The sequence below is a fragment of the Callospermophilus lateralis genome, chromosome 19 (genome assembly GCF_048772815.1).
Source record: "Callospermophilus lateralis isolate mCalLat2 chromosome 19, mCalLat2.hap1, whole genome shotgun sequence".
Taxonomy (NCBI): Eukaryota; Metazoa; Chordata; class Mammalia; order Rodentia; family Sciuridae; genus Callospermophilus; species Callospermophilus lateralis.
In genome coordinates, this window is record NC_135323.1 from 14,570,846 (window position 1) to 14,585,999 (window position 15,154).

The window sequence follows — 15,154 nt, forward strand, 5'->3', positions numbered from 1 at the left end:
AAGGAAGGGGACTGACTGAGAAACATGTCAGTGGGAAGTCACTAGGGTCTGTGCAACCCCCAGATGGGAAACAAATTTCCATTTTTGAATGTTCCATCTTTAGGGGGCTGTGGTGCAGCCCCATTCAGAGGCCAGGCACTGACTTGGTGAGGAGAACTTGGCGAGCTTCCAGGCAGTGGTTCTGGATCACTTCCCAATATTCGCTTGGCTGCAGAGGCAGTTTCCCCTCCAGTATTTCTGCTGTTCGCACGAACCTGAGGTCTTTAAATCTGCCAAAAGAGAGGGAGAAACCTCCTAAGCTGAAAAAGCCAATAATGAATTTTACAGGAAAAGTTCAAAGGGAAAATGCTCTTATTTTTCAATGAGAAGAAATTGAAGCAGAGTAAAACTCACTTTTTAAATTTTTGTTCTGGAGATTTAACCCAGGGGTGCTTTACTACTGAGCTACAACCCCAGTCTTTTTGTTTTGTATTTTGAGACAGGGTCTCACTAAGTTGCTTACAGCCTAAGTTTTTATTTTGAGGCAGGGTCTCACTAAGTTGCTGAGACTGGTCTTGAACTTGAAATTCTCCTGCTTCAGCCTTCCAAGCTTCTGGGATTACAGATGTGTGCTACTGCATCTAGCAAAACTCATTATATCCTAAAAACCTGCAGCTCTAGTCTTTTGGCTAGTCCAAAAGAATTCTTGCAAAGAGGAGACCGATGAGTTCACTCAACAGGTGGTGACCTATTTAAGGCAATGCAGAGGACTGCCTTGATTGGAACCACTGGGACAATGAAGAAAGGCCCACCCAGGAGGAGACCTGAAGGTCTCTCTGCCATCAGGGGGGTCTTTTTGTTTTTCTTAAGTATATCTCCAATTTTTTTATTGATTCTTTTTAGTTATACATGACAGTAGAATCCACTTTGATAATATTATAGTTGCATGGAGTATGTCATTCTAACTAGGGCCCATCTGTGGATGTCCACGGGGGATTCACCATAGTTTACTCCTATATGTACGTGGGAAAGTTATGTCAGATTCTTGCCACGATCTTCCTCTTCCCTTCCCTTCCTTCCCCTTGGTCTAATCCTCTGAACTTCGGTTCTTCCCCTCCACCTTCTTATTGTGGGTTAGCTTCCACCTACTAGAGAAAACATTCATCAAGTGGCTCTTTCTAAAATCTAAGCCAGATCATGTCACTCTGCTTGAAACCCTCCAATGACTTCCCCTATCAGAGTGAAAGCCAGAGTCCTTGACTAGGGCACACAAGGTCCTCCACAGCCTGTGCCTCTCTCCTACTCCCTGTCCTCCCCGGACACCTCGTCACCTCTCTGCCCTCCTCTCCCACTACCCACCTGCTCTACACTCTTCCTAGGACCCCCCCAGCATACTACCACCTGGGTCCTTTGTAACAGGTTGCTCCTGCTGTCTGAAATTCTTGTATCCTCAGGACCCAGTGGTCACAGAGGGATTAATTTACCCCAAATCATAGTCCACCAGTGACCAAACAAGAACCAGAACCCCAGCAGTCTAGTTCCAGAGTGGATTCTATAAATTATTACTATACATTTCTGACTAGTCAGAAAAGTACTTTTCTGTAACATCTCTAATATCTTAGAAAACTGAATTTTGTTCAGAAAAGGGAATGTGGGTTATTTCTTATCATTGGTGGGTTATCCTAGATTAACTTCACCCTTGGTCCCCCCTCATTTTTTTTTTCATACCAGGGATTGAACCCAGGGGTCCTTAAGTAAAAATGAGCTGGGTGCAGTAGCCCATGTCTGTAATTCCATGGGTTGCAATTTCAAGGCCAGCCTGGCAAATTCAGTGATGCCCTGTCATTTATTCATAAACAAATGAATAAACAAACAGATAAATTTATAAGAAAAGCATAAGAAAAACAAATAGGTTGTCCAAGCAACAAGGCTCTCTTTAGACTAAATGTGTTAAAGACTAAATATCCTCAAAAAGAACAAAAAGCACAGGATTTGTTGATAAGTTTAGCCAATCAAAATCAGGTCCACATATCTGCCTCTTATTTTTCTAACAAAGAACCCAGATGTTGGTAGTTAATCATTTCATTAGCCTGCCCTTTCAGTGAACTATTCTGCCAGGACTTGTACCCCTTCATAAGGGGCCTAAAAAGAACTTCACAGTCTCCTCGTCCTCCTCCAGAACAATCAGTGAATGGATAAATGGAATCTGGCCATATTATGGATTATTATTCAGCCATAAAAAGGAATGTAGTACTGATATGAGCTTCTATGCACATAAACATTGAAAACATTATGTTTAATGAAAGAAGTAGATGCAAAGGCCATATTTTGTATAATTCCACTTATAGAAAATGTCCAGAATAGGGCAAATCCACAGACTAGCAGTTGCCAGGGGCTGAGAGGAAGAGAACCTAGAGTGTGACTACTAACAGGTACAGGGTTTCTTTTGGGGGGTGATGAAAATATTCTTAAATTAGCGGTGAGAATAGCACAAATTTATGAATATACTAACAACTAACACATTGTGAACTTTTAAAGGGTGGATTTTAAGGAATGTGAATTACAGTTGGCATTCCATATCCGTGGGCTCTGCAGGCATGGATTCAACCAACCACAAATGGAAAACATTCCAGAAAAAAAAAATTGCTTCTGTACCAAACATGTACAGACATTTTTTCCTTGTATTATCTCCTTGTATATATATAGCATTTACTAGATATTATAAGTAATCCACAGTTGATTCAAGTATGTGGAAAGTGTGTAGATTATATGCCATCTTCTATAAGAGACCTGAATATCTGTTCATTGTGGTATCTGTGAGGGATCCTGAAACAAATCTCCTGTGAATAGAAAGTGACCACTGTATATCTCAATTTTTAAAAAAATGATTGAGAGAAAAAAGTGTGAATCTCCCCCTGTCTCTTATAGACTCCAGCAATTCCTGGGGCCAATTTAGTCACAGAGCCGAGAAACCCTAGCTTGCTGGCTGTGTTCCATAAAGGAGACCCAGGCCCCTACACACCTCACAGAGGCAGATAAGCAAGCACACAATTACAATTCAGGGTGATAAGTGTCATGATGGAGCTTACAGTGAATCTATGCTTCCTGGATACTTAGGTTATACTAGACACCGTGCAAGGCACTTTGCACGTATTCAGTGGTTTATTCTTCCTAGCAACTGTACAAAGTAGGAACTCTCAAACTTCAAGATAAGAAAAGGAAGACACAGAAGTGATCTAGCACAGAAGTGATCTAGCACACACACATTCCCTATGAAGCAGCAGACCTAGGCTGTGAACCTGAGCTGGGACTGGCTCAAGGCATCTGCTTTTTAACCAAGTTCAGTGCACAGAGACATTAAGTACTCCAGGAAGACAAAGGACGGCCACTTAACCCTGCATGTGGGGTTCTCAGTCACAGTTCATATGCACTTTTGGTCTAGGGTTTTTCATCTTTTTATTATTATTATTATTATTGTTGTTGTTGTTTGATTCATTTTGCTGCAGTCAGAGCAAAATGTCACTGTGCTCCACCTAAGAGGCTTGCTTCTATGTGGAAATAATGAAGAAAGGAGAGGACAGGAGGGGAGATACTTCTTACTCTTCAAACCACAGGTTCTTCAGGATGAGCATCATGGGGTTCACCGTGTGCAGGTGCTCCTCGTTCCACTTCTTGTTATTCCTGTAGGTGGCATGCCAGGGCACAGGGGCCCGGATCACTCTCTGAGGAAACATGCGTGGGATGCTGTCAATGAAGAGTCTTTTTTTCTCCAGTGGGTCCATGAGGATGTAATCAACTAGAACCAAGAGGCAAACACCCTGGTATTAGGCAGGGACCTTGACCATTCCATGCTCCTAGCTTTAACAATGCAAATGAGCCTCTGTCCATTTACACTGGGAGATTCCCCTTTGTTTGCAAGGTCATAGGCCATCCTTGGCTATTTGGGGAAGCTCCACTCTGTTGGTATGTCTTTTCTTTCTGAAGGTATCTCATGGGAAGGAGAAGCACTTAAATCTGGGATTGAGTCCCATTAGGATCCCCAGCATCTTGCATGACAATGCACAAGCATGCTAATACCTCCTTCGTTGACAGTTGATTTCTGATATCAAGACACTTATCCCAAAATCAACAAATTGATCACACCAGTTACATACAAATGCCAACTTAGAGACCAGATGTTTCTAAGGCTAAGGAAGGATGGGTAAAAGCTTCCTAGAGGAAGAAACACTAGTTCTGGATCTGAAAAAAGTGAACAGGAGTTTATTAGGAAGAGAAAGGAAGAGCATAAAGAGGTGAAGTGCCATCTCTTTTAGGTCTGCTCAAGGTGCTGTGAGCTAAGTATACTGCAGCAGAAAGATCAGGTACAAGTGAGGAGGTTAGAGGTGATGCAAATGGAGGAGTAAATTGGAGTGAAGGACCTCATGTGTTTATTTTCAGGAGCTGGGTTCTGTATGATCATAGACAGGGGCCATTACACTGACACCATTAGAAAGCTAGTTAGAAAATAAAAATAACCAGACAAATTGGTAAAGAGAGAATAGAAAGGTGGAAAACTAACAGGATCACCCCTGTGGTTGGATGTGCTTCTCCCACTGCCCACCCATTACCAAATCCTTCCCACTGACCTACCACATGCACAAGACACTGGGATAATGATAAGTGGAATGGGGATCAATAGCACATCCATCTCCATCCAAGAGCTAACAGTCTGACACAGGAGACAAGACCCAGGAGAAATGAAAGGACAGCCCCAGTGTGAAGTAGTAGTAGAGAAATAAAAGCACAGGAGAACTTGGAAGGGCAAATGAGTTGAAAGTAGGAACAAGAGGTGCTACGGGTGCAGAGAACAAAGGGACTGTTGATAGTTGTAGGGAGAGAAAAAAAAACACTTGAGTGAAGAGATAGGTCTTGAGCTGGGTTTTGAAGTCTGAATGGGCTCTTGCTACTCACACTGTGGTCCCTGGTGAGTCCCACTGGGTCATCTGGGAGCTTGTTAGAGATGCAAGATCTTGGCTCCATCCCAGAGGCTGATCTCCTGAGTCAGAATCTATCTTTTATCCCCAGTTTCTGTGAATGCACACTGATGGTGTGGCCATCAGTGTTGGTGGTGGGGGTGAGGGGACATTTGAATTAAAGGTAAACTCATGTTTTAGGCTCATTCAGTGGAACCAGGTGGCAAATAATAAAGTGAGGGGAAAGCTGATGCCAATTTATCCTTACCAATGCTTTTCTTTTTTTATTAATTTTTTAATTTATATATGACAGCGGAATGCATTACAATTATTGCACATATACAGCACAATTTTTCATATCTCTGGTTATAAACAAAGTATATTCACATCAATTTGTGTCTTTATACATGTACTTTGGATAATAATGTCCATCACATTTCACCATTATTTCTAACTCCATGCCCCCTCCCTTCCCCTCCCACCCCTCTACCCTATTTAGAGTTCATCTATTCCTCCCAGGCTCCCCCTCTCTACCCCACTGTGAATCAGCCTCCTTATATCAGAGAAAACATTCAGTATTTGGTTTTGGGGGATTAGCTAACTTCATTTAGCATTATCTTCTCTAACTTCATCCATTTACCTGCAAATACCATGATTTTATTCTCTTTTATTGCTGAGTAATATTCCATTGTGTGTGTGTGTGTGTGTGTGTGTGTGTGTGTGTGTGTGAGACATTTTTTTAATCCATTCATCTATTGAAGGGCATCTAGGTTGGTTCCACAGTTTAAAGCAAGAATCAATAAATGGGATGGACTCAGACTAAAAAGTTTCTTCTCAGCAAAAGAAACAATCAGTGAGGTGAATGGAGAGCCTACATCTTGGGAGGAAATCTTTACCCCTCACACATCAGATAGAACACTAATCTCTAGAGTATATAAAGAACTCAAAAAGCTAAGCACCAAAAAAACCCAAATAACCCAATCAATAAATGGGCCATGGACCTAAACAGACACTTCTCAGAAGATGACATACAATCAATCAAAAAATATATGAAAAAATGTTCAACATTGCTAGCAATTAGAGAAAGACAAATCAAAACTATTCTAAGATATCATCTCACTCCAGTCAGAATGGCAGCTGTTATGCATACAAACAACAATAAGTGTTGGCGAGGATGTGGCGGAAAAGGTACACTCATACTTTGCTGGTGGGACTGCAAATTGGTGCGACCAATATGGAAAGCAGTATGGAGATTCCTTGGAAAACTGGGAATGGAATCACCATTTGACCCAGCTATCCTTCTCCTCGGTCTATACCCAAAGGACTTAAAAACAGCATACTACAGGGACATAGCCACATCAATGTTGATAGCAGCACAACTTACCAATGCTTTTCATGAGGCTACTGTAATAGTCGTTTTCCTTCTCTTCCTCAAGGGTAACCAGCAGCGGTACCAGGGAGGGATTTGTCAACAATGCAGTAGAAATCAGCTTTGAAATCCGAACCATCACTTCATTCTCTTGGGGTGTAATCATGTCTTTTTGGATTCCATTAGTCAAATAGTAACAGTATCTCTTTCATGAACAAGTTATCAGCAAGAAAAAGGTTATGATTGAGTAAATGTGTCCATCTGTCCCACCCATCACCTGCCAAGGGACCCTGTTCATGCAGTACCCAACTCCACTCTTCATTTGCTATATCCTTCTTTCTGGCCCGGCACATTTTTGCAACAAGATCACTGGCAAGTTTTTCCCATAGCTCTGGAAGATTCAACCAAAGCCAGAGAGATTTCACTAGGGGCAATAATGAAGGACTTGTCAATGCCTTGCTTAGTATACACTAAGTGACTTTTAAAAAGAGGAATGACAAAATCCGAAAATAACTCAAATAATTCGCCCTCCCGAACAACGATGATCCTCTACAAAGCACTTTAATCCTGTGGCTTGTCAGTGAGGAAAATATCCCCAAAGTCCTTAGGATGTTTTTTTTGCCCCCTGTAATCCAAGTGTGGGCTTTTGAATTTAAAAATCATAAACACAAAAACTAAATAAAAATGCTTGATGTGACCTGGGGACTTCAGGAGGTTGTTTATGTAGGGTTTTTCCCTAAATTGCTGGTAGCTTTGAGGAGGAATAATTTCAGATGAACAAGAGGCACAAAATTTGGACAAGAGGTGTCATGGTTTGGATCTGGAATGTCCACAGGCTCAGGTATTAGAGAATAGAGAGGTGAAAAGATTGGATCAAGAGGGCTCTGACCTCATCAGTAGATTAATCCATTTAATGGATTAAAATGGATTAATATTTTGAATGGACTTACTGTGCACTGGTGAAAACAACAGGCAAGTGGAGCGTGGCGGGAGGAAGTATGGCCCAGGCCATGGCCTCTCTATCCCTGACCCTCTCCTGTCTCTCTCTTTCTGCTTCCCGGCTGCCAGGAGCTGAGTGGCTTTGCTCTACCATGCCTGTCTGCCATCATGTGCAGCTTTCCTCAAGTAATGGAGTCAGCCAACCAGGGTCTGAGACCTCTAAAACTGTGAGCCAGAATTAGCTTTCCCTCCTCTAAGTTGTTCTTGTCAAAGCTATGAAACACTAACACAGGAGATTTCAGCCTCAACCCACTTGCAGCCCACTTCTTTCCAACCTTAAAGGTAGCATCTTATACAGGACACTCCTTGACTTATAATGACGAATCTAAGTTGAAAATGTATTTACTACACCTAACCTACCAAACACCCTAGCTTAGCAACACAGCACACTGTGGATATTGCTTGTATCCTCTCATGATTGTGTGGCTCTCTGGGAGCTACAGTTCACTGCCATTGTCACATACAACAAGAGAGTGTCATGATGCATATGTATAGCCCAGGAAAAGATCAAATTTCACAATTAGAAGTAGAGGTTCTACTGAATGTGTATTGCTTTCACACCATTGCAAAGTCAAAAAATCCTGAAACAAACCATCCTAAAGCTCATCTGCAAAGGACAGTGGTGCCAAACTTCCCTGACTTTAAGAACCACCTAGGTGGGCAGCAGCAAGTAGGGTTCTTGTTAAAATGAAGCTAACCAGGCCCTCCTCAGGTAGTTAGGGAGGTTTAACAAGCACCTAGGTGAGTCCTATCTTCAGGCAAGTTTAAGAATCATTGCATAACTCTTTAAGAGCACAGAGACTTGGGAACAGCCAAATCTAGATTTGTCTCTTACTGGGTAACCTTGAGCAAGTTGCTCCATCAGTCTCCACCCAATTTTCACACCTGGATGATGGGGATAATCATGGTACCAGGTGTCTAGTGGTTTCAAGAAGCTAAAGGGTCTGGCATGGAATTTTGACAATTCCATATACCTAGTTGCTGTGGGGTTCTATTATCAATTATTTTGTTACATACTATAAAACCACAAGGTGTTTGTGCTAAAGCTTTGGTCTTTTAAGAAAAGGGTTGGAAACTCAAACATCCACCTGGAGCCAGGCAGGTAATGCTAATGAATGAAAGTTGGGTAGACGTAAGAGTAGAGACTGGTGAGGACGAGGACCAGTTAGAGAATTTATTTCTCATTTAAGGGAGGAAGTTAACCAGCTCAGCTACAGATATTTTAATTTTTTTTAAAAGAGATTGGAAACCTAGCTTAGGTGAGTTTTCCCTCATTTTCAAAATACATCTACAGGCCACATTCAGCTTATGACAGGGTTGTCAGGAAAAAAAAAAGGACATATTGGGATATAATGATACTAAAAAACTACTCATTATTTATCTGAAATTCAAATTTGACTGGGTGTCCTGTTTCTTATTCTGCAAAATCAGGTAACTCTAGCTTATGGTTCACCTATGTTCTAAGAGGACCCAAGGGCACCAATTTCTAAGACTTAGTAGGTCAGAGTACTCTCTTTCTATATTTCTCTTAGTCTCTCTCTTTTGCTGTTTCTCTCTCTCTCTCTCTCTCTCTCTCTCTCTCTCTCTCTCTCTCTCACACACACACACACACACACACACACACACAGAGTCATTCAGGTCTATCATGTGGTTTGGACCAGTTTGAATCCCTCAGATGCCAAGAACAACATTTAGCAAACTGAGGGAAAAGGGCCAGAAAGAACGTACCTCCATGTCTAATTCAGATGGTTTTTTCTCTTTACTTTCTATTTCCATCTCCTGCTGCAACATCACATCAATCTGCTGTTCTGGACTCATTGGTCTGCTTCCAGGGAGGCTGACAGCTGTGTCCTCCTCCTTCTTCATGGATGAGTACATGGAGCAGGGCGACTTGGTCCTGGAAAACAGAAACAGCTCAGCCCTTGGTACTCCACAGAGAAACTATGGCATTGGACCCACTTCCTCCAATCTGGTGAGTGTGGTTCGGTAACAGAAGACTCTTTCCTCTGTATCATCTAATGGCATGTGTGTGTGCTTCAAAGATGACCCCAACCACTGAACACCATGAAGATATGTCACACTGCTCTCGCTCAGTTGGTTAATTTATTTTCACTTAGAACCTGAAAGTTTTGAATTAAGGCAGTTGTGAGAAAAAAAACTAAGTTGCTGGGTGAGTGGGAATGCTTTGAAACCAAGAAGCAGAGTGTGGCTTTAAGGAGACCACAATCTTCTTAGGTTCAGCCCAGTGGCCTTCCCTCTCTGTTGTCCACAGTGATACCTTACCCAGTAAAATCCTCTTTGTCTTTGAGACAGAACTTCATTCTCTTCTTGTTGGGCTCTGATGAGCTTTTGGTTGCTGCAAGACATCAGTGAAGAAAAGAAAGACATCAGGAGTAGGCAGTGATTTTGGGCCATTCTCTGTCCACAGGGATATAACTCTTAGGACAGTCCAGGAGCACTCTAAGGGGAATGGACAGAGTGTGGGGCACCAGAGAGGAGAGGTGGGCTCTGCTCCCACATGTATCACTAATTACTTGTGCTACCTGAAGGAAGTGATCTTCTCACTCCAGGCCTCAGCTTCTCCAGCTGTAAAACGAGTTAAGCATACCTCCCACTCACTCAGCTATACATTCCACAACTATTGATGACTGCCTACTCAATTGGCTCCCAACAATGTATGCTCCAATTTCTAAGCATTAGTTGTATTATTGTTTAATATTTCTCTTTAAATAGATTCAGGCTTTTAAACTTAGTACATTTATTTTTAGAGGAAATTTTATATGATCACAAATAGAAAAAAAAAGTATCATTTGTAACAAGTATATAATAATTACAAACAGAAAACAGTATCATTTGCAATAAATAGAAGGTAACTATGAATAAAATCAATGTTATAAAATAAATTTTATATCAAACTCATCATTAAATTTAGTAATATAAATTATAAATATTAAATTCAATAGTATCCATGGAGGTATTATTAATCTTAAGTTAATGTTTATTAAATTATTATTTATTGAATATTAAATTTAATTATATTGTTAAATTATTATTGTTATATACTAAATAGTATTACTTGCTAAAGGCTTTAGCCCAAAGAAATTGATAATTAATAAAAAAAAGTTAAACACATACTAATATTAAATTGACACTTGGAGGAAAACAAGAGAATTTAAGACTCCCAGTTAAGATGTATTTTGAGTTCACATTTTGAGCTTCTTAGTATTCTATAAACACAATAATAGACAAAATACTCTTTGCATTTGTTTACATATTTGTATGCTTTTTGCAGTGCTAGGATTGAAGTCAGGGCCTTGAGCACTCCAGGCAGGTGTTCTACCACTGCTCCACATCCCCAGCCTGACACCCACGATGTTGGAACCTAGAACCAGAAACCAGGACTGAAGCAAGGCTGTAAAGAGAGCAACATTGCCACACTGAAAAAGCACATGTGTCATCGGTTCATATGGCAGCTAGACATGACTCAGAAAGGTTCACCAGGCCTCAGAGACCAGATCTATAACATCCCTGAGTATCACCTTAGGAAGGGAGCCTCAGCATCAGTGTATGACAGTGGGGACAATATGGGATCCTGAAAGGCCAGATGGAGACACAGGAAAAAAATTAGATTAAGAAGAATCATCAAAATAGTCCACACTACATGACTGCATTTACATGTGAGAACAAGAAAAACTTATCTGCGGTGACCAAATTAGGAGCTGGTTACTCTGGGGTGGGATGGTGTGAGGTAAGGGAGAGATTTGATTAGAAAGAGGCACAAATGAACTGTCTCTAGTGATGGTACTTCTCTATATCATGTTTGGGTGGCACTTATACATATGTTATAAACATATATATGTGTTATATATATGTTATAAACAATTGTCAAATACCACTGAACTCAACATTTAAGATCTGCATATATTATTGTCTGTAAATTATAACTCAATAAAAAAATAGAGGGAAGCATGCAGCAAGAAGGTTGAAAAGCCTTTCAACATAGGCCTGCAAACTAAAATCTCAGTACACATGAGAAAAAACAATACCAAGAAAGATAGTCAATAAACTCAACAGTCAAGGGAAAGATGCACACAATGGAAATAATGCAGCTATACCAATACTGTTTCAAAACAAATATTGAACATCCTCCAAATACAAATATCCTTTAATGAATAATAAGAATAATTCAACTCAAACAAGAACTTGAATGACATAAACTTAGCAATTTCTGTCTTGCTGGATCTCTGTTTTGCAGAAAGCATGTTAGCAGTTCATCCTCAAGACTCTGACTAGGCTGAAAATTCTTGTGACAATTAAATCTGGGAGGTATTAGCACTAATTATTCATAGATAAAAAATTTTTCAAAATACACAATGGGAAAATATAATTATTACAATAATCACTATTTAAGAAAAGTGTTAAATGATGACCATTTAGACTGAATGCTTCTGCTGAAACAATATACTGGTATTTGAAGATAAGGTCTTTGGGAGTTAGTGCCCTTATAAGAGAACCCAGAGAGAACAGAGTCATCTCTGAACCAAGAATAGGCCTTCATTAGAAAATGAATCTGCTGATACCTTGATCTTAGACTTCCCAGCTTTCAGAATCATGAGAAACAAATTTCTGTTGTTTGTAAGCTACTCGGTCTATGGCACTTTGTTATGGCAGCTTGAACAAATAATGACCATGATATTAGTAATTATAACATCAAACTTAAGTTCCCAGGTATAATGATCTTGAATACTTTGGTATTTAATTGGTATTTAATGTTTGCTGTGTATCCTTAAAGCAGAAGCATGCAAAGATAACATCCTAGAAATGTGCATATATATTTAATAAACAAATTCTGAAAGGGTTATGACCATAAGAATAGAATAAGAAATTAGGAGAAACCATACATATAACCCATTAGAAAGTATGAAAATGAAAAAAATACTGTTGTGAAATAATAAACACTTATGAGACATGATAAAATAAAGATAGAACAGAGTTGAAGAGAAAATTAGTAAATTAGAAGATATAATGAAGGAATTCACTTAGCACAGGAAGAAAAATTTTAGAAAATGAGAATTTGAGACAGAATCGATTGAGTGGCTCCAAAGTACATCTAACAAAAATAAAATTACTAAAGCATATCCTTAATCAGATATATGTGTACTTGGTGAGATGAAATAAATTAATATCTGTAAGGCACTGTGGTAAACAGCTTCCAAGATGGCCCCCAAGGATCTCTATTTCTTGGTACCATGTTTCATATAATCCCCTTCTCTTGAGTATGGGTTAATCTAGTGATTTATTTTTAACAAATAAAATATGTTAGAAAATGATGGAACGTCATTTGGAAGATTAAGTTTTTGGAAACAGCATGATTTCTGTCTTGTTGGCTCTGTCTTGTTTTCCCCTTCACTCACTTCAAGGGCTGCCAGAAGCCATGCTACTGACTATCCTATGGAGAGGCCCACATGGTGAGAAACTGGTGTCTATGGCCAACAGCCAACAATAATATAAGGATATGAATGAGTTTTTAGTTGCTTTTAGATGACAGTGGCCCTGGCTGACATCTTGACTGCATGCTCATGAGACCCTGAGCTACCCAGTTAAACCAGACCCAAATTCATGACCTGCAGAAATTGTGAAATAATAAATACTGGTTGCTTTAAGTCATTGCATTTCTTGATAATGTGTGATACAGCACTCATGGTACGAATTCATAGAATGGTGCCTGGTATATGCAAATGATCCATTAATGTGAGTCATGAGAATAACTTCCATTTCATAGATGAGGAGGGTTTGGCTCTATGAAGATATTCAAAATTAGCTGAAGAAGAGGTAGTAGAGCCAGAACTAGAACCTAGGAGTAGAAGTTCCACTGAAAAGTTCCATTCTACACAAAACATTGCACACTGCCACAAGTACCTGATGCCAGCCCCAGACTAGCCCTGTTCCTAGGGATACTAATGTTGACTGGCTGATAGACCTTCAGCAGGTCTTTCATCTTCAGGTCTTGGGCCATCAAGGAATAGTTGTTGGCAATGGAGTCGCTGGGTCCACGGTGGTGGTTCTGCTCTTTGAAGGGCACAGCTAGGGTCCATGATGTGCGTTGCATCAATGGGGGATAAAAGCTGTGTGACATGACAGTCTAAAAGAGAAGCAATGCAAAGCAAGACTTGATCAGAGACATCTCCCATGAGCCTGAGCTCTGTTCACATGAGACAGAGTTTCACACCCTTTATGCTATGCTTCTCCACACGGCACTTAGTGGAAATATTTTCTGAATAGACACCAATTGCAACTCTCTGACTACTGTGAGCATGATTTCTAAGGCCAAGGCTAACTGCTGGCATTCAACAACAACTTTGTGAGTCAGGTGATTTGCATCTCTTGCTTTTATTTCTTATGGACATGACTATAAGAGAGGAAGAATGACCCTCCTTTTACAGTGAAAGATGGAGTAGTTTGGACAGTTTCAGTTAGACAGCAGGTTAATGGGAAAGCCAGATTCTAACTCCCCTACATACAACTGTGTGGCTCTTTCTTATAACCAAAGCCACTAAACCCATTTGTCAAGTCGGACTGTTTGTCCCCTACCAGCACCTACTGAATACCAACAGAAGGTATTCAGCAAGTTCTTTATCTTGCCACCCTCAACAGCAGGTCTGGCAGCCAGGGGCACATACCTGATAGAGTTCAGAAGGTTCCTCATTGGCTGAGGCAGGCAGCGGGGGCAGCTCTGGGTGTCCCTGGGAGTGGCTCATGTGATGTATGGAGTCACTCCTGGAGAACTGTGGGGAATGGGAACAAAGGCACTTGTCAGGAATTAGGAGAATTTTTCCAAGCCCCTGAAGGGTTAAGGACTAGTTAAGGATTAAATAAATCCCCAGGAAAGATTTTAGGCACACAGTTCTGCCTGCAGAACACCCTTTCCACTCCCATTTATTAAATATATTTAATTTTTTTAGCACCAGTTTGTCTATCCCTCTGGTGTCTCTTCCTTGGTTTTCCCTCTATAACCGATTTGGATAAACCCCCCGCTTAGGAAAAGCCCAGATTCTGAGGGTGCCCCAAGATACCCTATTCTTGGTAAAAGGGGTCACTTTAAAAAACTGACTCTTGTATTTCAAATACACAAAGTTACAAAGAGAAATCTGCTCAGGGCAGTAGCATTGCATGTTATATGTGTTTTAACATACACACAAGCAACCCTTTAAAAAGCCTGAGTGTGTAAGTCCTCCATTTCATCACATTGTGGAAACTTGGGAATGAGCCTTAGGTAGGTGTGAATGTGTGTCTTCCAGTCACTCTCAGTTTCCAAGTACCTCTCCACCTCTTCTGAACAGAGGTGAAGGTGACAGTACTGTTGAATAGTATTCATATGTGTTTTTGTCTTAAGATTCAATCCTTTGGGGCACAGTGGCACATGCCTGTAATACCAGCAGCTCTGGAGGCTGAGACAGGAGAATCACAAGTTCAAAGTCAGCCCCAGCTATTTAGCCAGGCCCTAAGTAACTTGGCAAGACCCTGTCTCAAAAAATAAAACGGGCTGGGGATGTGGCTCAGTGGTAAAGTGTCCCTGGGTTCAATTTTCAGCTTAAAAAAAAAAAAAGACTCATTCCCCATACGTAAGACAACTATTTCATTTGGGGCTGTGACAGAGAAGTTGCAATTTGTTCCAACACTGGAGAAAAAACTATTGGCCTAGATCTATGGGGAGGTGTTTCTATATAGCAGTTTAAAGATGGTTTGGAGGAATATCAAGGGGAAAATATTGGCTCTTTGATTTTGACCTTAGGCAATGACTTTGGACTTAACTCTTCTGTAAGATAGACATTATTATATAGATTTTATTTATTTG

The 15,154-nt window shown here is 40.5% G+C and overlaps 1 protein-coding gene across 1 annotated transcript in view; it reads right to left on the reverse strand.

Annotated features, from left to right (window-relative positions):
• Positions 1-15,154, reverse strand: part of Dnah3 (dynein axonemal heavy chain 3) — a 153,790-nt gene that overhangs the window by 135,571 nt on the left and 3,065 nt on the right. Inside the window, exons 2-8 of the mRNA XM_076840105.2 lie at positions 13,980-14,084; positions 13,210-13,441; positions 9,583-9,655; positions 9,028-9,196; positions 6,316-6,505; positions 3,580-3,775; positions 144-269 (exon numbers count right to left, since the gene is read on the reverse strand). Coding sequence (XP_076696220.1) covers positions 144-269; positions 3,580-3,775; positions 6,316-6,505; positions 9,028-9,196; positions 9,583-9,655; positions 13,210-13,441; positions 13,980-14,084 — 1,091 coding nt within the window. The remainder of the gene's footprint in view (positions 1-143; positions 270-3,579; positions 3,776-6,315; positions 6,506-9,027; positions 9,197-9,582; positions 9,656-13,209; positions 13,442-13,979; positions 14,085-15,154) is intronic.